Source organism: Apiospora phragmitis (genome assembly GCF_038363925.1).
Source record: "Apiospora phragmitis strain CBS 135458 chromosome Unknown utg000009l:1.0-1189150.0:1.0-1190623.0, whole genome shotgun sequence".
Taxonomy (NCBI): domain Eukaryota; kingdom Fungi; phylum Ascomycota; class Sordariomycetes; order Amphisphaeriales; family Apiosporaceae; genus Apiospora; species Apiospora phragmitis.
In genome coordinates, this window is record NW_027117408.1 from 280974 (window position 1) to 303091 (window position 22118).

The window sequence follows — 22118 nt, forward strand, 5'->3', positions numbered from 1 at the left end:
CTTTCACCGTCGTTGTCACTGGCAATTGCCGTTAGCAGGTGTCCTTCCACGATACCAACATACCATGCGGATTGGCGCATCCTCTTTAGAGGATGCGCTTCAAAATGACACGCAGCTGCATTACCCTATCGAGATAACAACTTTTTTCGTTTGCTCCGGATAGGACTGTACAGTTGCCAAGGCGCTAGTGACAATTCTGCTACCCCTTTTCCTCCAGGGCGCAATGGAACGCCTATACTGTTAATGTGTAGGAAACTTTTTTCAAATGGCAATCAACATAGTAGAAGGCCTCTGATATACCCATCATGAGATTGGTTGATGATCTATATAGCAAGCTTGCTAAGTAGCACGACTCTATCGTCGACATCCTTCTAATGCCGGCCGCCCCTTTTGTGACCAAGCAGATACATCTGTTTAAAAACCACATTACTATCAAGTTAGATCAGGTCGCCATGTATCCAAACAGTAACCATCTGATGGTTGTGATATACCGATTTATTTTATACATTAACCAGGTAGGTCCCAGTACTACACGTGCTCGTAGTCCTTGATCCGCAACTTGGTCTCGATGCCTTTTCTGCAGCATCTGATCTCAGATCCGTGCCGGACGCCGCCCGTCTACGATCACCAGATTTCTGGGTCGAGGCAGGTGGGGGAAGTGGAGGGAGGTATAGCTCCCAGGGCGCCGCTGCACGGCGACCCGTGGGCCTGGCGGTGCTGCTGTGAACGAGCTTCTACGCTCCTCTTCAACGAGGGCCTTATGATGTCACCCTCGCCGCCCTCTCGGCTCTCCTTCATGAGCTTCTGGAGTCTTTGTGAGCTTGTAGTGAATGGATGGTCTTTAGGTTGTTCAATACATAATTGCACTCCGTTCACCTATCCGCTGTTTAGCTGATAAGCTGAGTTTCTGTTCTCATTACAACAAAACAAGCAGGTTCCGCTTCTGTTTTGGCAGCTTTGTGGCATTCATCCCGCTTTGGCTTCCCTTTCACATTTTCCGTCTTAAGGTTACGTTTATTCTCTACCACGACAACACCAAATCATATGAGATGCGAGCATAATGGACCAGGGAGACCAGAAAGACTTCTTTCAGAGCTGCGAGAAGGTAGTACACCGCTACCGCCTGTACAAATCACACGTCCCGAGTTGATCCCTGGTTGGGGCCGTTCCGTGTCTCAAGTCCGAGAAGTAAGTTCTTCGCAAGCAAGATGATGGAATTTCCTAACTTTCTTTTTCGTCTTTTTCTCTCTTTCTCGCCGTGATCGGCGAAAGATGGGATGACTTTCTTGGTCAATCAAAATCTATTCGTAGTAATCTTAACTAACATGTTTCTGGTAATTTAGGCGTTCCGCAACTCAGCTGTTGCCAGCCAGACTCCAGCACATGCCACTACGCACTCGCCATTAGTTCGGCACACAGGCCATGTTTCCGAGGATACCAATGCCTTGGACGGCGACGAAACCATAGCTCACTCGAACGACAAGCCCATGGAAGCCCTGCAGCTCCAACAGGATCATGCAGCACAGCCCACGATCCGCCAAGAGTTGACCGATTCGGAGCCGAGGAGGAACGAGAACTGCTGCATACTTGTGACGGGACTTCCCAGCACAGTGGCCGTTGCCGACTCTATCCGCAAAGTCCAAATCCGACAACTTGGCAAGATTGCAGCGATTCAAGTCCATCCACCGCGCCCCCATATCCACACCGCCGCAGTGAAGGTGACGATGTGGGATGGAGCAGGGGCACACCGAATAATGCGCGCCGTCCGGACAGGGAACTTCGGCGTCGACGGACACCAATTATGGGCGTACTGGAACCGGGTCAAGGCGTTCCAGCAAAGAAGACACAACAGATCCCGGGTTATCCAGGTGAAGGGACACCCTGACATGGTTGCTCCAGATGTGTTGCTATCCTGGTTCGCGTGCCACTTCTACTTCGATATGGGGCAAGTCTTGGTGAAGCTGTCCACTCCAGACACGATGATTGTGGAATACAGGTTCGGCTCTTACGTGAAGCAGGCACAAAGCGCCCTCACTCTTCTCCACAACACATACCACAAGGCTGAGGTGGACTGCGTATACACAGACGACCCCTGCGAGCCTGCTGATAATGACCTTACACTGGCTCAACTGATGTCAGAAACCACACTGGCTGTCAATCCTTGATCCGAGGGGGCTATACAAGAGCAGGAGTATGTGGTACCTAGGAGTACAGATACTTGACAGAAGTTGGAAAGCGGTCTGACTTTGAGGTAATGAGAACAGACTAGAGCAGGTTGGTCGTAAAGCCCTCACAGGTAGAAAACAATAGAGACTTGAGAAGCCTACGTAACAATGATGTGGGTTCTATCACGTAATACCACCGTCGCTGCCAACGCCGGCGCCAGGGGCTCCAGGATACTTTAAAACAACCTCGTAGGACAGGCAGACGGGTAAAGGATAACGAAAGCCTCAGCCAAAACCACGGGAATCATACTGCAAGCCAAGCTGGAAATTCATGTCTCATTCGTTATGAGCATAGCTTCGGCCTGCTTTATTATCCGCCTCATCGCGTAGCAGTGTATCACCTCGAGGCTATGAACTCCCAGTTGAGTGGACTCTCCAGGAAAGGGTGCAACCCCATCGGGTCTCTGGTGGAAGCTGTGATGTCTATAGAAATCAAAGGTGAGCAGTTGGCGTTTTCGTAACAGATGGGCTGTCTCGGTTGGCATCGACTCGAAGTGGGGGTAAGGAGGGAAGGACATATGGCATTGACATTGCCCGGGCGAGATTGATAGGTATGCATGTATACCTAGAGAGGGTCTCTTAATTGCTCATAAAGGTGGATGAACAGTGAGCCACTAGCTACTCGGTGTAATTCTAAGCTGAGTGGTCAGTGAACTGATTGTGTATATGAAATGATTCTTAAACCCCTTCACAGGGGGGTTTGGCCTATTAATCAACTGTGCATCTCAATAATGGTTACTACAGGTACCCTGATCCAGATTTCCCGCAGTACTGATTTCCTCGCAATGTCCAACAGAGTCCTGGGCATTTAACCAGGTGTTCTTTCTTTCCACCCTCTGTCAACTTCATATTTTCTCCTCCCTCAACATTGACCTGGATTCTGAAATCATCCAGCAATCCACACTCTACCTAAATAGACAGACCCTATTTAGTTTACATTTCGGCACCTGAAGACGACGATCTCTCTTTCCTTGCTACCATTCATCCTCATTCATTTTCATTTTTCTTGCGACATCACGGATTCCACTGAGCCCACACTGAAGACATCCAACAACACACGCAAAACGAACTTCTGCGCATCGCTGTCAGCTCAGCCGTCGACTTGCCCACCGCGCACCTCTCTCCGAGCATTCAAGAGACATCCTCACCGAGTTTCGACAGAATGTCTCCCCAAAAGTACCCCACCGTTAGCCAGGAGGGCGACCTATTGTACGTTACCCATTTCGTCTCCCTCTCACATTCATGCCAGCACTGACATTTCCTCTTCGCAGCCTGTGGGAGACAGGAAAGTATGCCGATGTCCGCATCACCTGCCGCGGACACAGCATGCTCCTCCACCGAGGAATCCTATCCCGATGCCCCTGGTTCAGGGAGCGCCTTGACAACATGTTCAACGTGAGTGAACCATGCGAAGCATAAATGTGATCAGTACTAACTGAAATCGAGATTTGGCAGGAAAACAACATTTACGAGATCAAACTAGACCAGTTCTCGCCAAGCTCACTTCAGACTCTTCTATCATTTATCTACAGCACAGGTTAGTACTCATTTTCGCCCTCAATCCGCCCTTCCTCACGTCCACAAGCCCTCTTGGGGACATCTCGTCGCATTGGTAAATTCTCACTAACCTATCTTCAGAGGTCAATCATGAAGCTCTTCAGCCCACTGCGCTCTTCGATCATGAAATCCTGGCCACGCTATATGGCATGGGAAATATATTCAACTTCCCCATCTTCCCAGACGGCAGTGTTGAACGTCGGTATCCAATTTCTGAACAGCGGCATTCAGTACTTCCGCCGCAACCCCCAATCGAGAGTACCAACGCGCCAGATCGACCAACTACTCGAGGGCATCAGGATTGCCTACGCCGGCGACGCGCAGAAGCAGTCGACCCTTCGTGGCCTGTACGTGCACTTCTTCACCGAGTGCTTCGAGAACGTGCAGAACAACCCGTACTTCTTCAGCGCGATTCGATCGGTCCCGATCTTCTCTGTGGACCTGATGGAGAACGTAGGCGGCAAGAATGCCGGCAGACAGAGAGTCGAGTTCACCATTTATACGGCCACGGCCTTGACTCCAACTAGTGCCGAAGCGATGAAAGCCTGGGAGCAGATGTAATTTATGATGATTACTTCCTTTGTGGCTCATGGCTTGGCGCAATGGAAGCTACCCTGGATCGGGGATTCCTTTCTTGCGTAACTGTTCTGGCTTTTTGGCATTTTGGAGCTGTTATTAAATAAAATTTCCTCTTGGTTACGATTCTGGCGAATTAGTGCGAAGAAGGTATTGTGCGAAGCTTTGCTGTCTGTATCTGAGTATATGTCATTTTACTTGATTGCCAACCAAACACGTGCCATCTGTTTGTAGGAAGACTTTGCCTCCTACTCTGCATGTCGTTCATCGAAGATTCCCCAATCCTGATTCCTGCAACGGTGCAATTTGCACACTGTCTACGAACTTTCAACCGCCACTGTTTCCTTTGTGACTCACCGCTTGGCAAGAGGGGCTTGGAGGTTTCTAGGATAATTTGTATCCATGCAAATCTGCATTGGCTATTTGATAGGCAACCACTGTGTTTTCCCGAAATGATTGCAACGGATGTCTGCTTGTGAATCGGCTTACATTGGATACCGTACTTCCTGTCCATAAGTAAGTTAAGGTAGTACTGCTCTTCGGCCAGATCAGCGTTCAAAAGATTATTCTAGCAACCGAAGTTAACAAGCTCTTCTCGCCTCTATTCTCGGCACCTGGCCATGTGTTCCCAGGCCTCAATGAATGACAGCGAGGGATGGAATCAAGTTGATCACCCAATATGGAACGAGTACCACTGAGAGATCTCCTCGAGAAGGTAGAGATGATTCAGGTGTTTAACAAGCATGGGATTCATTACTAGAAGGCCTCTTTAGATACTGGCCATCCTGGCTGTTAGTATCAACAAGATGCGTAGCTTATCTATAATGCATTCAATAATGTGTTGTTCCCGCTCTACGATCCTATAGAGCCGAGTCGTGATAAACGTCCCATTTTGCATTCAATGTGCCAGTTTCCCATCTTGTGTCTACTTTCCATTTTTCTTTGGCGGTCTTCAGAAACCAACTGCATTCAATCCCTCTTTGCCATTGCGTTCTACCTATAAATACACCTCTATCTTCATCTTTCTCATTATAACACAAGCTTCGTCCTTTCTCACTACCTTTCTTTTTCTCTCACACCTTACACACTACGAAGACCGTCAACACAATTCCGCTGCTGGCTTCTTGGCAATTGCTTCTCTAAACTCAATTTTCACTACCATTATCCCACAGTTCTAACAGAGACCCTCAACATAATGTCTTCAGCAAGAAACTCCACTGTCAGCCAGCGTGGCGACATGCTGTAAGTAAGCCACTTTCAATCACTACTACACGTGCTAATTCATGCCCGTAGCCTCTGGCGATCCGGTAACGGCGCCGATCTAAAGATCATCTGCCAAGGCAGACACTGGCTCGTTCACCGATCCATCCTTGGATCCAGGTGTTCATGGTTTAATGACCGGATCTGGGCACTCGTCAAGGTACGCACCACATGTGAGACCTGGAGTACGGATGCAGAGACTAAACCATTTCCCCACAGGACGGTCACTATTTCGAGCTCGAGCTGAATTGGCTTCAACCCCCGCTAGTGCGCACACTCCCTTACTTCATCTATAACGGAGGTAAGTCAATTTGCCTATTCTAAAATCCATGAAACCCAAACTCTTGTCTTACCCATCTGCTAACCCTTTCCCAGTCATCGACTGTTGGCCCGTTAATAACGACGGATCGTCACTTGCCGGCATTGAACACGAGCAAGTGGACCTGCGAAGCATCTACGTGAACTTCTTTGCTCAGGTTCACGCAAACATTGGACCGGATACGCATGACTTCTACCAGCAGATGCGAACCATACCGATGTTCTCGGTCGACTTGCTAGAGTGCCTTGGACAAATGGGCTGGGGAACCGAGGTTGAAGAAGACAACAGGGCCAGAACGACTAGACGGACTAGGTCAAGAAGTCGCCCTCGAGAAGTAGACGTCGATACGGGGAGTAATACACACCGTGGAGATCATAGCTCAATGGAAGGCCTATGGGGTTCAATGCCAACAATTGACTTAGGACGTAGTGACATGTTTGACTGGACCAGCGGTTGGGCGAGCAGAAGTAATCTTGCGCATGGAATTAACCTGACCTTTTCCTCCGACTCTGTAACTTGCTGAAGGCCCAGGAAGCATTGGTCAGCTCTGGTGAATAATAGGAGTGGCTAGTCGGCTCAAACGTCGCGAAGAGTACTAGAAACCTTTGAACTTCGAGACTGCGATAGCGACACTAGCAACCCAGCTCGAATCACCTAATCAAGATGAAACCAGAAATGAATAGCAATGTCTCTCATTGCCAAACATACGATCGTGCAGAGAGACAAGTGTGTCCAATTAGATATCACAGAACTAGTCGCGCTGTTTTCGAGGCTGGTTGAGGGAATAAAACTTATTTAAAATGGTTTTCTATATACCTAAAGGACGCTTTATATAGCAAGTACCAGTCTTACAGCAGTGAACTCGGCAACCCGTATCCGCGGGCTCGCTTATTTGATCTAACCGAGCCAAGTTGTTTGCTACGTCTTGCAGGTCTTGGTAGACTCTCGCAGGGGGGATGATACGCCAAAGCAATTACGAGAGGCAGGGGGGTCGTTCCTATAAGCGGTGAGGTTCTAAAATGGGCTGGCGCTCATCAAGGTGCGGCACGGATGCGCCGTTGGCTTTCCCCCGCGCCCCCAACCCCAGCCTCCCAAGTGACCCAAATGACGCGACCTGGGGGTGGCAATGCTAAAAAAAGAAATAAGATAAGACAGAAAAAAGTTCGGTGGGTTCGAAAGAAAGTGAAACAAACACCTGTCCGATTCCCCCGCTCATCCGGAAAACTTAGAATTATCTTCCTAGGTTACCTGATCTCGAAAGTGGAGAGAGATCTCCGCATCAATCTGTCCCACGAGACGAGGCCATACATATCATGGCTGAGTTTACCATCACCGATGGCGATCTGACAACCCTCAGGGGAAAGGTTATAATAGTGACAGGTATAGGCCCCCTTCCTGCCCTCCAATCATTCATTGTAGATCCGTTCCACTGACCAAGAGAACTTCACCCTCTCTCCTAGGCGGCTCATCGGGCATTGGGCTAGCGACTGTCGAGCTCCTCCTCAGCCTAGGCGCCGCCGTGGTCAGCGGCGACGTGCAGCCGCCGCCGGCGCCGCAGATCATCTACCCGTCCACGGGTGTCACGGCCTTCTTCACGTACCAGCAGACCGACGTCACCGTATGGGCTGACCTGAGGCGCCTCTTCCAGCGAGCCGTCAAGGTCCACGGCCGCGTCGATCACGTCTTCGCATGCGCCGGCGTCCAGTCCCGCAGCAACGACTGCGCGTCCTCCCTTGCGATAGATGCCGACGGCGAGCTCCAAGAGCCCAGCCATGCGGTGCTCGATTGCCACCTCAAGGGCGCCATGAGCACGGCCACACTCGCGATCCACCACATGCGGACGCAGGATTTCCCGGGCGGCAGTATCGTACTCAATAGTTTCACCGCGGATGTGCAGAGGTTTCAAGGAGTCGACCATGGTAAAACCCCCCTTTTTCAATTCGAATAATTCCACTCTTCCCCCAGTCAGTCTGTCTCCGGTAATTGACCGTCCTAGCTGTGACCAAAGAAGGCATCCTTGCCCTCGGCCGCGGCCTTACGAGTAGCCTGAACGCAGCCGCGCTTCCCATTCGGGTCAACGTGCTGATGCCGGGGCGGACCAAGGGTGAAGGTATCAAGGACGTGGCGGCGGCGCGGGCGCGGCCTACCTCATGGCTGACTTCACCAGGCAAGGCAATGTCGTCTATGCTAGCGAGGGCGGTACCGCGAGATCGGGGGGCTATACTGCTGCCTGCCTATCGGGAGGCAGTCGGAGAGGGCGCGGTGGACGATAACTAGGCGATGCACCGGCTGGGTGGGCTTTTGGCTGTCGTTGCTGTGGCGAAAACAAAGGAGGAGGAGTAGGAGCGCCGAAGTTGACAAGATAAGCAAATGCCTGCATATATATGAGTGAAGCCGGGTTACTAGTATCCGCATCGATCCCTATAGTAATCCCTAGAGTAACAACAGAAGTAGTGTGCAAGGAACCAAAACGTTTTCATCGCCAACTCACTACAACACTATTTCAAGTGGCGGATTCTGAAGTTACGCAAGCTTTGTGAGAGCCTGAAAAGATGTTCATAATTTGGGTATTTTGCATAGGGCACTGAGTACGTAAGCAGGCCGTGCAGAAGGCCTATCAGCACCGCTTTTGGCAAACTCGTGCTCCACATAAATTGATTGTCATTGCCGCGTTTCTATCTTCGATTGGTCAGTATGGCACACTGCCAAGATAGACATTGCATCGGTCGCCGACCGTGTAAGAGATGGCGACAAGGACGGGTTAGGGCTGGGAGTGGTAGCGGTGGTATCGCCATTCTCTAAGAACATGGCCCGTATTGAAGGCGTCCGCCGAGCATCGGTGGCGGCGGCGGCAGGATGCTGCTGATGCTGCTGATGCTGCTGCTGCTGCTGCTGCTGCTGCTGCTGCTGCTGATGATTGGTGCCGTGCTGAGCCTGCAGCAGGAGGTCGCCGTCCCGGATGTGGTCGAGGATGGCGTCGACGTCGTAGCCCCGCCGGATCCGGCGCACGATCTCGAACCCTTCCTCCTCCGACTTGTGCTGGATCACGTCGTACAGCTCCTGGTGGGACCGCAACAGGACCTCCACCTCCTGGTGCCGTCGCCGCAGCGCCTGGGGGGTCTCCACCCCAGGGTATATGCAATCGGTGCCACGCTTGCCGCACGTGGCACACTGTGGGCTCGCGCCATCACACTGTGGAAAAGCGAAGACGCGGGAGAGAGTGAGTGAGGAATGAGCTTGGCAGACAGACAGACGCGAGAAGAAGCAGTAGTCAAGCGCGCTGGGAGTTTGAGGGACGGGGGAGTGGCGGTCGGGCAGTCGGGGAGTCGGGCGAGGTGTGCTGTGCTGTTGTTTTTGTTTTGAGTGGGTTCGTCAACTCACTTTGGACTTGCGGGATCGGCAGCCGAGACAGGCGACTTCGGTAACCTTCCGTTTCGCGGGGGGCTCCTCCGCCTGCGTCGGTTGTGCTGTCCGCTGGAGTGATTCATCAACGGGTGGAGCGGGTCGCAAGGTCCGGTAGTTGCGAAGCGAAAGGGGTGGTGTGGTCAAGTTGGTAGGGGAATCCATGAAGAAGAACCCCATTTGAGTTCCCTTTCCAGGGAGCGGAGCGAGCCGATGGAGAAAGTAAGAAGAGACCTAGAAATTTTGTAACGAGCTGCAAACCAGCCAACAGTTGGGCCCCTGGCTAACCTGAAGCACCTAACTTGATCGCAAGGAGCAGCTGAAATGACAGTGAATATTTGACAAAATGCCGAAAAGAAAGAACAAGACCAGAAGGGAGAATGGGAATTTGTGGGATGGCCACCATGGTTACTTCTGTGATGTGAGCCCCCTTGTCACTCTGGTGGTGTGGCCAGTGGGGACCCAATGGAAGCGACAAAAACAAAACGAAGCCACGTCCTAAAATAAATATTCAGACTGTTGGGCTGGCCAGTGCCAGGCAAACAATCGCTGTTCGGCCGAAGGACCAGTCAGATGGCTACGATGGGCTCGGAAGCATTTTTCCAAACGAGGCCCAGGATTGGTCCAAACTGAACATGCTTGCAGAACATGGTACAGGCATGCCGTCACGACCCTCCCCTGCCAGCGTGCCTTGGACGTACCTTGATGCTTGGAGGGGTTTAGGTTAGCTGTATGTAACTGCTGCCCATACCCCGAACTGTGTGGGGGCTCTCATGAGGGGGACTTGGTGCCTGGGGGACAATCTTTCTTGCCACTGGCCCCCAAGAACAACTGCTGATTTAGATATCCACTGATGGACGATAGGAGATGCATTGCACGGAGTACGTGCATGTGCTTACATTGTCTCGACTTTTCTCCGTCGTCCATCAGATCTTGATGAACAGCACTGGGCCGGCAGCGAAATTAGGACGACGGGGGTTTCTCCGGTCAAGAGTCCATGCAAAAAAAGCCAGCCAGCAGTACATATTCAGGACGAAGGTCCGGGAAAGAGGGACGATCAAGTCATATTTTGGGGATCGCTTGCAACTCCGAAAATGCACGCGACCTCCAAATGCTGCGTGCAACCAAACCCTGCAACTTTTGTGCCGCCGCAACGCCGCCACATCTGACACGGTGGTACTGTAGTACACAGTGGTTGCATGCTTTGCGTGTTTTCCACCCGCGCCCGGCAGGCACGTACGTATGGCGGGGATCGCGTGACTTTTTGCTGTGATGTACCTGGCAGAGAATCATGCGGCTGTCTGACTCATTCAACAGGAAAGTCCATTTGAGGATAAATCACATATGAAGAAAATCATTGTCACTTCGTGTAGGACCAAAATTGGCGGGAAGCCGTGGTGGTTGAATTGATGACCCGCAGTGAAAACGAAATCGCCAATGGAGAGCGGCCCTTCCCGTTTCTAGCAGCAAGGGGCAAATTTAGCGGAAGCGGTCTTCCCCGCTACCCCACGCTGACGGACCAGCAGGTCCGACACCAGAAAAATCAACGAAAACGGGTGGTCATACAGCCAGCTACATACTTCATGGTAGGACAAACCACACATAAAATTGCATTCCATCCTCGTCATACCTACCTTACCTATCAACCAGATCATCCTCCTCGCTCTCAACGCGTTTCTGACGTAACCGCCCATCACCATGTCTGCTGCCGCCACACAGCACCCCACCAAAGTCTTCAAGATCCTCGGCGCTGCCGGCTGGCAGGCCTGGCAGCAGACGGGTACCTTCCGGGGCGCCTCGATCGATCTGACAGACGGCTACATCCACCTGTCGACGGCGGCGCAAAGCGAGGAGACGTTTGAGAAGTACTTCGCGGGGCAGACGGGCCTCGTCGTGGCCGAGGTGGACCTCTCCAAAGTCACCGAGTCCCCGGTCCGGTGGGAGGCGTCGCGGGAGGCGCGCTGTTCCCCCACGTCTATGGCACCATCCCGCAGGCCGCCGTCTTGCGGGTCTTCGAGGAGGTCGACGGGGCGCTGTTTGACAAGCTCGTGGCGGAGGAGCAGTCTTGATCTGGTGGTTCCGAGAAAACAGAGGGGATTGCTAACTGCATCTGTTCACGGTGCGGTACACTACCAATCCCAACGACACCGAATCTTGCGATATCTTAGCTTGAGCATGTACAGTTAGCAAATGAGGTACTTGGTCTGAAAGACGAACGAGTTTTGAGTCAGGTTCGGCATTCGTGGCTAAAAAGGTCGGTATAAAAAGCTCAAATAATTAGTCTGCCATCCGATATCTCTAGAACACCCCGTACGGCCCATGAAAGAGCATGACAAACAAACGCCCCGAGCCGGTGTCAATCCGACACTTGCTTCTGATAGTGTGGGCCGCCTCTTGATAAGCGCGCCGTCACACTGTACCGTACATATCCCCCAATCAAACGATTGCAGCCATGTCCTTGTGGAGGACTTTTACCATAGCTTCTAGCTCCACCCGCCGAACCAGAACTTGCCGGTCTCGTAGGCCACTTCTTTCAAAAACAACATCATCGTCTTAGCCAGTACCAGCAAAACCTCACCAAGGCCCTACTGCTTAACCTCGGTAGCCTCGGACTTCACACTGACGTCGTCGAAGCTGAAGTCTGGTTCGTCTTGCACTTCTTCTACATTGCCTCCGTTCATGTTCCTGCTGTAGTTCTTGTTGTCGCCGGTCGTGTTTCTGCCATCAGCAGCAGCACCACCGTTCTTCTGGAAGACGACCCGCTGGCCGGTGCCGGGCATGCGGATGGCCATCTCGCCGCGCACCGAGGCGGGGGTCATCTGGTAGACGCGGCGGGCGAAGAGGAAGGTGGCGACGGCCCAGATCCAGACGAGGACGGCGACGCTGAAGGCGACGAAGAGCGTGGGGACGAGCAGCATCGTCGCGATGCTGATCCAGAACAGAGAGAAGACGAGGCCGCAGACGAGGGCGAAGACGGCCGTCGACAGGGCGAAGGACACGAAGAGCATCAGCGGCAGGAGGGAGAAGATGGACTGCGAGACGATGAAGGCCTGGAGAAAAGAGGTGGGTAAGACATGGTCAGCATGAGGGAAACACGATCGGGTCTTCCATTGCAGCACGCGTAATGCAATGTCCAAAGGCGAGAGGAGGGGTTGATGCGAAGACACGTACAAAGGTCAATGGCCGCTCTTGCGCGAAGTTGCTGGTCGCATCGTAGGCCTTCTGTCGGGTCGGCGGGCTCACGACGCGGTCGACCTGACGTTGCCCGTAGGCGAAGACGCCGTTGGCTTCGGAATTGGGCTTGGTCTGAGGAGCGTTGACACCCATTTTGTCGTTTGAATGGCAAGAATATCGTATTGGCTCTGAGGATTGGATTGTAAGGTGATGAAAGAAACAGAGCGCGCGGAAATCAGGGTGCGCGGAGGGATATCAAATGTCCAAGGCAAATGCTGACGTTACTTGCTAACCTAGCGGCGATGGATACTGGCTTCGATGATGCTGTATGTAACACGGACGAGATCAATCAAGATTCGGGAGGGGGCTGCGTAACGTGAAGAATTAAATAAATTGACGAAAACTAGCATTAGAGAGCGGACGAAAATAGGAGAACAGTAATCACAATAGCATTTCAGAGACAGAGGATGATTGCGTCGGGCTAATCAGCCAGGCGCAACGCCTTCTTTTGCTTGTTGTCGGTCGCAAATCTGAGACCTGCGACAATGCGATGATGACATGACGGCACGATTGGCAGCTGCGACTGACATTGGAAGCTCCTGTCTAACCTTAATAACGGGACACTACCTAAGGTTAAGTCAGCACTTATGGCTTGGTCCGGGACCACTGGAGGGTTGCAATCCCAGCCACTGGGGTGCGCCACTAATAGAATTGGACCCCCTAAGCATGGCTGGCGTTAATTCTCAATTCAACACTTTCCCCCCTCTTGACAGGCCAGGACTAGATCAACATGTGTCAGTCAGGCTGAAAGGTCTAGACAGGTCAGGGTTCAATCACATGTTCAAGCCTTGCTTTGTCCCAATGTCACAGCTGTCCCAAGATGTGCGCGTCCGGGCCGCACAGTGATTCAACGGAGAACAGTTCAAGCTGCAGCATGGCTACGCACAGGGTTCCGATCTGCTTCATCAATATTCGTCCCCAGACTTCAGGTAGCGAAGAGTCTCTACCGTCTCTGAATCTTCTGCTACAAGTCCAAGTCCAATCTTGTGCTAGGTTAGACCTGAGGAGCCAATGGCTGGTCCTGTTGCCATGCTGGCATGCTATACACTAGGCGGTGAACCCCACAGAAACTTGCCACGAAAGTGATTCTATAGGCATCTCATTTTCATGCTATAGTCTGTCCTGGCCTACGAGCATGATCGTTATAAAACCGTTTGAGAGCCAGAGCCAAGGTTTTGCTTTTCACATGGACCGAAGATGGCGCATGCGACTGCATATCTCTCTCGCAATCGGTTGAGATTTTAGGACCTTGATGCTGTAACTACTGCTGGCGTTTATGCTGGTGCCTGACCACTTGGATATGTCCATTGCTAACATGGTACGTCAGGATGGTCAGCTGCAATCTTCCTTCGCCCATTTCGTCGGCCTGCCAAGCACTTAGCGATAGGTATGAGGTCAATCCTCGCTTTTGCTGTGGTAGCCATGGGCCACGCCGCAAATAACCCAGAACTGTGCCACCCGGAGGCAGAAATAACATGGCAATTTATGCCAACGATTGGCTGTCAGAAACCGCCATCCGCAAATTATAACGGGGTCTGTTGTCCGGGTCACGGCACCATCAGTCGACCGACTCAAACGGTCGTTCACCGACCTTGTCCATCTTCAGCTTGCTCGGATGTTATATTTCTCCAGCTTTCCCAGCCCTCCTTTCCCCCCAACAACCGAGTCCTGCATGAGTTCTACCTCTGATCAAGAAGATAAAACAACTTTGCCCATAGAAAGTACAACGACTTAAGATACAACACCAACAACCATGAGACTACAAGTCCCCGTTGCCATCGTGGCGTCCGCCACCCAAGCCCTCGCCGTCTGCACCGAGTGGGAACACTCTCGCAACTACGAGAACAGCCAGGCGGAGATACCCACGGACAACCAGCTCGAAATCGAGCACCTGGAGTGTCCGGCCAGAAAGGAGGACTGCCGCCTCGCCGGGCCGAAGGAGTACAACGTCACGGCGCACCCCTTCATCGAGCTCGTCGGCGCGCGCGTGCACGGGGGCAACTACCCGCTGCCCTGGGCCCTCCCGCGCGACGAGGCCGACGCTATCTACCGGCTCGCGGAGCAGGGCTTCAACGACGAGGAGGACCGGGCCCGGAACCGGTCCGCCCGCAAGGATAGGCCACCGCACCACCACCGGTTCGCGCCGCTCGCGGGCACCGTCAGCAGCGCCAACCTCTCGCGCTCCATGCTCGATGTGGGGGCCGGCCACAACGTCTCTCTCGGCTGGAACCCTTACCACGTCATCAGCAACGGCGTCCTGGGCGGCTGCTCCAACGAGACCCTCAACGGCAAGCTGGTCGCCGTGGCCGCGCCATTCCGGGGCCCGCGCCAGGAGGTGGACCAGACGCGGCTCCTGGACGGCGTCTGGATCAAGACCGGAGACGGCGACAAGGATGGGGAGACGAATGGGACGAGCGACGGAGAGGGTGATGGAGAGGGCCAGACCAAGGAGGATGATCCCGACAGTGGGGCTGCTATGCTATCCATGGGCTTGTTCTCTTGGGCGGTGGTTGGGTCAGGTGTTTTGGCCATGGGGTTCATACTGTAAAGGCTTGACCAGAAATAAACTTCTTCCTGTATCTTCAATTGCCACGTCAGAGTGCCTTTACTGTAGCTTCTTTGAATTTGTACCACATACTCCATTGGGACCTCTTCGTATTTCAAAAACTCATGAGCTGTGATTTAAGATGACCGTACCCTCCACAACAGGCAAGACCACGTTTGGGTGTGACCCGATATGAGTCGCGAGTGATTCATCTTAACCAGCTGGTAATATCATTACTATAAAGGCTAGTTTCCAATTTCCTCCAAGCCACTAGATTTCAAGCCCTTCCACGCTTTTTGACCTTGATGCTATTGTCCCTGTATACACCTAACCAACATTGTTGATTAGAGTGAAGACACTACTTATAACGCCGAAAAGCAGATACGAGCTCGAAAATTCGCCGACCATGTTTGGAGGTAAACCCGAGGAGAACATATCTCCCTTTCCGCCGAACCCCGAGGTGGAGGTGACCCGCATAGAAGACAAGACCGAGAGCTGGCTGCCCGATATGCCGACCAACGGGTGCGCTCTTTCCGGGGTATGTATCATCGACTGGGGGCTGCATAACTTTCCTTGTCTGTACACTGTCTAATTAACTATGTTCGTTGTATCTTCTCGCACCACCTTTAGGCCTCTAGTTGCTGCCCACACTGTGGTGCACCCTCAGGGTATTGTGTGCCAGGATGCCCAAGATAGAAACCGCGGTTCAGTTCTCGAGTAGGCGGAAGAGAACAGAGCCTGATTACTTTATACATTGCGTTAGCAGCTTGGTACGGAGAACATTTGTCAACCGAGACGGTCTCCTTTCCCCTTGAAATGATGCTACTAAGTAGGTATCTTCTCGTGGATGTAGTCTCTCACTTGGTAATCAGTGTCATGGTGAAGTGGTATCGAGTCACGCGCTCCTCATCTCATGACGGCGGTTCGAGGATGATAATTAAGCAAAGAATTTGACTAGATTCACTCTTTTTTTCAATGTTCAAATGAAATGTCACTCCCTTGGCATTTTCAGATCTCGCAATGCTTTCTGAAGAAACCTTGCGATGTCGTCCATGAGTCGTGATCCGATGCATGGTCGGGAATCTTGTAGTCAGGTCTACTGTAAACTACAGGTCTTAAATGCGACTTCTTTGTGGATTTATATTTGAGTATGCAATTGCTTCATGTGTCTTCGCATATGGGTATATCACTACAAACACAGAACTACAAGGATGTATTCCTTGTCATCGAAAGTGCGGCGAGTACCTGACCCGAACCTAGCTGATCATGCTTTCTTTGCTATGTCGTTTCTGCCCATCGCTAATGCCCGGCATACAGAAAACAAAAAAGTCAAACGCCATATGAACTCAAATGTCACGCCCTCACGCGTCGTCGCGTCCCGCAACCTGTGAGAACTCTTCTGTATTATTTCCTAGATGTGAGATGGTAACCAGAATAGCTTTTCTGCAGCCGCGGCAGTGGTGCGTCACTGATTGACATGTTATGCCCGCTCCGGCAGGTGCGCAAGTGAGAGCAGAGGCGCCTCCCGGAGCTTAACAGTGGGCGTCTCTGATTGACGATTCGGAGGTATAAGCATGATCAACTGGTCCTGCATAGTTGACTCAGAGCCCAAAACCTCCGAACCCGTTCCTCTTCTGGCGCCGGCGCCTCAGGCTGCTGTGGTGGTCGCTGGTCACCGAAACCCTGTAATGGCTGCTGAACTGGCTGTTGCGGCTGGGGAGGCTGTCCAAAGCCCATTGCTACTGGTTGCGGTTCCTGCGCAGGAAAGAAAGCCGGCGCCGGTGCCTGCTCAGGAGTCTCGGGCAGACCACCCCCCATGGGTGCAGGAGGAGGCGGAGGAACAGGGAACTCGACTGCCCGCTGGGCCTCCTCGATCTTCTTCTGCTGCTCCTCAGGGACAGGATGCCAAACGCGGCGACGTCCTCGTCCCAGCGCCGCACGCAGTCCGGGTTCCAGTTGCAGCGCTCGACCTCGCCGTAGACGGGGTGGGCGAAGCGCGCGTGCCGGCTCGGCCAGTTGGACGCATGGTAGTGGTGCTTCACCAGCGCGCCCCGGCTCGCGTGGTTCCCCGAGTCCGAGTGGCCCTGGCCCGCGGCGAAGACCTCGACGTTCTGCACCAGGATGCGGCTGACGACCTTGGACTCGTCGAGGTCGTGGAAGTCGTCCCACGTGATTGTGTGTGACTCCTGGTGTTGTTGCTTTTGTTGCTCGTTCATGTACTCCAAGATGGCCATGGTGAAGGCCGAGGGGCCCGTGCCGCTGATGACCTGGTCGAAGCTGAGCACGATCTCGCTCACGGGCACGCCCTGGCCCTCGGCGATGTCGTTGAGCCAGCCCATGATGTTCTCCACCAGTCTCAGCATAACGGGCAGCCGCGGCTTCGCCATGAAGGTCCACTGGCAGAAGGACTGCGACTTCTTGCCGAGGATGGAGTGGTCCTGGAACTGCGGCTGGTCGATCTCCACCCCGATCACCATGTCGATGTCTTGTTCATCGTACCGCTCAGGGATAAATCGGTGGACGGGCCGCAGGTCCTCCACGTCGATGTCGGCGTAGACGCCGCCCTCGGCGTACATGATGAGGTAGCGCAGCAGGTCCGCCTTGATGATGGTGGCGTTGACGGTGCGGTACATGTCTACGATGTCCGGGCGGTCGAAGCCGTTGGGCCCGAACTTGTCCTCCACGTAGCCGAGGTCGTTGTCGTCAGTGAGTACTTCGTACCGATAATCGGGGTTCTTGATGGTCCATGTCTTGGCCGTGCTGAAGTCCCGCTCCTCGAAAGAGTACGGGTCTGTCTTCCACGTCTGCCAGATCTTCCGGGGGAACTTGGTCCCTTCATTCCCTGTCATGTGATTCCTTGAAGAGGCTTTTTCATCCCTTCTGTTGAACAGACTCGATCGTTTTGGTGATGATGGCAGTATATCGGCGTTGAGGAACAGCAAGATCAGACAGAGACATATGGCGTATATCGGTATCAGCCTCCGCAGCTGCGTCGGCACCCGGTTCCGCAGCACGGCGGTGGACGATGCCAGCCGCGGTGATAGAGGAGACATTGGCGAGTTCATGGTCAAACGAGTGTGTCTTTGGTAAGCGAACGACGGGTATTAGCTAAAGCTCAGTAGAAGTGTAAAAAGGGATGTAAACATCAGACGAGTTGCGAGTCTCCTCGTGACTTAAGAGAACCATCCAAAGTTCGGGGGGCCGATCATTACCACACGCTATCGAGCGTTCAAAGCAGGTACTAGCGTTCTCCCCCACCCCATGTCGGTAGGCAGGGCCGCAGTGGCGTGAAACCAGATTCCTGGCAGAATCCTGGCGGAGACCGAGGTTAAGCTCAACAACCCATGAGTCCACGGGCTCGTCCCATCTCTTCGCTGCATCATGCAGGAGTTTTCGTTCTCGGATGGGGCTGCGCCAGGTCGCAGATAACGACGGCCAGCAAAATAAGAAAATAGGGGGAGGGGGAGGGGCTGCTGATAGATGATAGATGTGTTATCTAGATTGGCTCTCATCTCCTATGCCCGTCGATCTGCTTGTGGCTTGCTGAGTAGGCATGTTAGGGAGTGAGAATAGATAGGCATGGCGGACTATGGATGATGGTCTTGCATGGGGAAAAGCTGGCATGCTCAGTGTGTATTGGTTCGGACCGTGGCATATCACTAATGCCGGCTTTATACTGCTGCCGAGCCAATCGTATACCTGGACTGAATTCTTTGATGACGATCACTGCAGGTGCGGCAAAGCCAGGAACCCGGCTGCCTGCCTAATGCGGGCATCAACTCCGGATCCTCAACATTCACATGTTATGTCGCCCAATGACTTTTTGGTGCCTCGCAGATTCGCACCTCGTCAGCTCTTCACAAGTGCGCCAGAGAGGCAATTGGGTGGGCTGCGGCATCGACGTTACCTATCAATACTCGTACGTCGTGCAACACAAGATAGAAATAAGAGGAGGGGTTGCACCACGTAAGTTTCTCGGAGATCCCCCGCATGTTCCCCCGTTTGTTGATGGTGCTGCTGACTCGATCATTGGTCTTCTCCGGTGTCCGACCGCGAACATCCTCAGGCGAATCAGTCGTAGTGGTAGCTTTCCCGCCTACGTAGTACTTGACTTACCAAATCTCGTGCCTGCAGTAGTGCTTCGGGGGCACCATATCTACGCGACCGTAAGCTCTGGAGAAGTTTGTGAGCCCCATGCCCAGCTTCCGCCCAACCGTGTTCGCAAATTCGTATCGGGTACACTATCCTGTGGCTCATTCAGGCTTAGGTAATAGCCCAAGGCTATTCGTGATAGCTCTACTCGGCCAGCCACCAACAGTCAAGACTCCTTCACGTGCATGGACGTATCGACCAATAAACCCCAGCAGACACCGTAGTCAGCTACAGCCCACCTGCTGCCTACTTATCTACGCGCTGTTGGCACAAACACTACAGTCAGATCATCAAAGAAGTTGCTTGCGCCATTGAAGGTCTCATCCGGCCACATGGCGAAGACAGAGAACCAGTTCAATGGCGGTCTTCTGGAAGACGTGGGTATAGGAGAGATGGAGGCCAACAGAACCCCATGGGAGCCAGATTGGAAGCCGGCAACGAAGATACGGCTCCGCGCCAAGCGAGCACTCCATGGCTGGGCGTCTCTGGCCCGACGCCTCGCCGCTCCCTTCCGGCCTAGAGGAGGAAGCAACAGTGCCTCTTCCAGGAATAACCTGAGACCGACAGCCTGGCTGGACGGCCTGCGCGGCTTCGCAGCCCTTCTTGTCTACTGGCACCACCACGAGTTATGGGCGCACAGAGCCACGGGCCAGACCGGCTTCTTCGAGCACGGGTTCGCGTACGAGGGAAACTACCACTTCGCGGCGCTGCCCGTCGTCCGCGTTTTTTTCACGGGCGGCCATTTCGCCGTCTCCACCTTCTTCGTCATCTCCGGCTACGTGCTCTCGGCGAAGCCCCTCTCCCTGATCCAGGATGAGCGAGAGCACGCCAAGTTGGGCGACAACATCGCGTCGGCGCTCTTCCGCCGGTGGCTGCGCCTGTACCTCCCCTTCATCGCCACCACGCTCGTCTACCTCAGCTGTTGGCATGTCCTGGACCTCTGGGTCGTCGACGTGACGCGGCAGGGGACTTGGGCCGCCGAGGTCTGGAATTGGTACCTCGAGTTCAAGAACTTCAGCTTCGTCTTCAACCAGGGCGGCAAACCGTGGTTCTCCTACAATTTCCATCTCTGGTCCATACCTGTTGAGTTCAAGGGCTCTGTCGTCGTCTACACGTCCTTGCTGGCGTTCTCCCGATGTTCCAAGAATGCGCGCCTGGGGTGCGAGGCGGTGCTCATCTCCTACTTCATGTATATCACGGATGCTTGGTATTGCGCCATGTTTGTGTCGGGCATGCTACTGTGCGATTTGGATCTACTGGCCAAGAAGCAGAGACTGCCTCCCATCCTGTCCAGGCTGGAACCTGTCAAGAAGTCCATCTTCTATCACCTTCTCGCCATTAGCCTCTACTTCGGCGGTATCCCGGAGGCGGAGCGCGACGTGCAGGCCTTGCGCAAGATGCGCGGCTGGTACTACCTGTCGTTCCTGAAGCCGCAGGCCTTCTTCGACTACAAGTGGTTTTACCTGTTCTGGTCCGCGACCCTGCTCGTCTCCGCCACACCCCGCGTGCCGTGGCTCAAGTCCTTCTTCGAGGGCGGATTTTGCCAGTACCTCGGGCGCATTTCTTACTCGCTCTACCTGGTGCATGGCCCTATACTATGGACGCTAGGAGACCGTTTCTATACGGCCGTCGGGTGGCATCAAGAGGCACAACTGACTCATCTAAATCACTGGGCGGACAAGGCGAAGCTACCTAAGACCGGGCCTCTGGGGCTGGAGGTAGCATTTCTTCTACCTCACATCATTCTGCTTCCACTTACGATTTGGTTGGCGGAGATAGTGACTAGGGTAATAGATGAGCCCAGTGTAAAGTTCGCTCAATGGCTGTATTCTAAAATGCTGCCCAGGGCCGTCAAGAAATGAGCTGGGAATACACGAAGGCCACATTTTACACTCCATATTATGATGATAACGCGTAATCACAATTCATAGAAGTAGCCCGTGATCCTTATTCTCCGCGCTGTCCCGGATGTTTCTCGATTGGTGCAGTAAACAACATCTACCCCCGACGGATTCTGTGAAATAAGCTCTCGGTCTACAAGACGCGACATGCAGGGTGCATGATGACGAGCAAATCGTATCTTATTGCGATCTGATACACGCCACGCCCTGAGCGCAGAAAAGTCAAAATGGCAAGTTCTCGTGTTTGGACGCCCCCAACTTCGCTAGTCCGGTTGACATCAGACCAACCATGGCCCCCTGCATGGATTCTTCATTGGCGTGGGGTTCGTTAACGGGACTCGGAAGGGGGCGTCACGGTACCTACTGCATCAGGCAAGTGGTCGGGCAGATGGACATAGAGGTTTCCGGTGTAACTCAGTGCATTTGCATGGTTAATGTGGCTTGCTGAAGAACCCTACTGCAGGTTTCCACTCCTTCCGGACTCATGCACGTCGTCATCATGCCGGCCCTCTCCTAGCAAATCGCACCCGGGCCCACCACCTCGAGTATGGCTGCTCAGTGGTGTGGTTCATGCGTTCGGATGGCACCAATACAGATTCAATCTCATCGAAACACACCTAATTCCGGGCACGTACTCGATATATCCGTATTACACAGCGAAGGCTGTACCCCATATACCTGGACACAGCAGCAAAGGGGTTTATATGTATCCGACAAGCAGCTGCCTCAACGGGCGCAATTCATCAACGACACTGTGAGGCATAGATTCCGATTGGAAATTGCCGATTAAGGACAAGCCAGGGAATATCTCCATTTGGCGCCCTGGTGAATCCGTCCCCTTTCGACTGTGACTTTTTATCAGGGCAACGCATTATCGTCCTGGTGTACCCGAGCGAGCCATGATAGATAACCAGCGCTGTGTGTGACACGACAGCTGGGAAACGCTT

General features: G+C 53.2%; 9 protein-coding genes across 9 annotated transcripts; 6 read left to right on the forward strand and 3 right to left on the reverse strand.

Moving 5' to 3' along the window:
* Positions 1-1487: 1487 nt before the first annotated feature.
* Positions 1488-2165, forward strand: PG994_009591 (uncharacterized protein; the record flags this gene model as incomplete). Its single annotated transcript, XM_066861000.1, has 1 exon — positions 1488-2165. The coding sequence occupies one exon, from the start codon at positions 1488-1490 to the stop codon at positions 2163-2165; it is 678 nt and encodes a 225-aa protein (XP_066713170.1).
* Positions 2166-3387: 1222 nt separating this feature from the next.
* PG994_009592 (uncharacterized protein) lies at positions 3388-4343 on the forward strand (the record flags this gene model as incomplete). Its single annotated transcript, XM_066861001.1, has 4 exons — positions 3388-3434; positions 3497-3620; positions 3672-3762; positions 3811-4343. The coding sequence occupies 4 exons, from the start codon at positions 3388-3390 to the stop codon at positions 4341-4343; spliced, it is 795 nt and encodes a 264-aa protein (XP_066713171.1).
* Positions 4344-7250: 2907 nt separating this feature from the next.
* PG994_009593 (uncharacterized protein) lies at positions 7251-8214 on the forward strand (the record flags this gene model as incomplete). The annotated part of the gene is made up of 3 exons (XM_066861002.1): positions 7251-7317; positions 7398-7856; positions 7934-8214. The coding sequence occupies 3 exons, from the start codon at positions 7251-7253 to the stop codon at positions 8212-8214; spliced, it is 807 nt and encodes a 268-aa protein (XP_066713172.1).
* Positions 8215-8598: 384 nt separating this feature from the next.
* On the reverse strand, positions 8599-9519 carry PG994_009594 (uncharacterized protein; the record flags this gene model as incomplete). Its single annotated transcript, XM_066861003.1, has 2 exons — positions 8599-9129; positions 9319-9519. 2 exons carry the CDS (start codon positions 9517-9519, stop codon positions 8599-8601), a joined length of 732 nt encoding a protein of 243 aa, XP_066713173.1.
* Positions 9520-11037: 1518 nt separating this feature from the next.
* On the forward strand, positions 11038-11526 carry PG994_009595 (uncharacterized protein; the record flags this gene model as incomplete). Its single annotated transcript, XM_066861004.1, has 1 exon — positions 11038-11526. One exon carries the CDS (start codon positions 11038-11040, stop codon positions 11524-11526), a length of 489 nt encoding a protein of 162 aa, XP_066713174.1.
* Positions 11527-11924: 398 nt separating this feature from the next.
* Positions 11925-12666, reverse strand: PG994_009596 (uncharacterized protein; the record flags this gene model as incomplete). The annotated part of the gene is made up of 2 exons (XM_066861005.1): positions 11925-12389; positions 12511-12666. The coding sequence occupies 2 exons, from the start codon at positions 12664-12666 to the stop codon at positions 11925-11927; spliced, it is 621 nt and encodes a 206-aa protein (XP_066713175.1).
* Positions 12667-14326: 1660 nt separating this feature from the next.
* PG994_009597 (uncharacterized protein) lies at positions 14327-15121 on the forward strand (the record flags this gene model as incomplete). The annotated part of the gene is made up of 1 exon (XM_066861006.1): positions 14327-15121. One exon carries the CDS (start codon positions 14327-14329, stop codon positions 15119-15121), a length of 795 nt encoding a protein of 264 aa, XP_066713176.1.
* A 1736-nt stretch (positions 15122-16857) lies between these two features.
* PG994_009598 (family 32 glycosyltransferase) lies at positions 16858-18183 on the reverse strand (the record flags this gene model as incomplete). The annotated part of the gene is made up of 1 exon (XM_066861007.1): positions 16858-18183. One exon carries the CDS (start codon positions 18181-18183, stop codon positions 16858-16860), a length of 1326 nt encoding a protein of 441 aa, XP_066713177.1.
* A 1419-nt stretch (positions 18184-19602) lies between these two features.
* On the forward strand, positions 19603-21132 carry PG994_009599 (uncharacterized protein; the record flags this gene model as incomplete). The annotated part of the gene is made up of 1 exon (XM_066861008.1): positions 19603-21132. One exon carries the CDS (start codon positions 19603-19605, stop codon positions 21130-21132), a length of 1530 nt encoding a protein of 509 aa, XP_066713178.1.
* Positions 21133-22118: the final 986 nt, after the last annotated feature.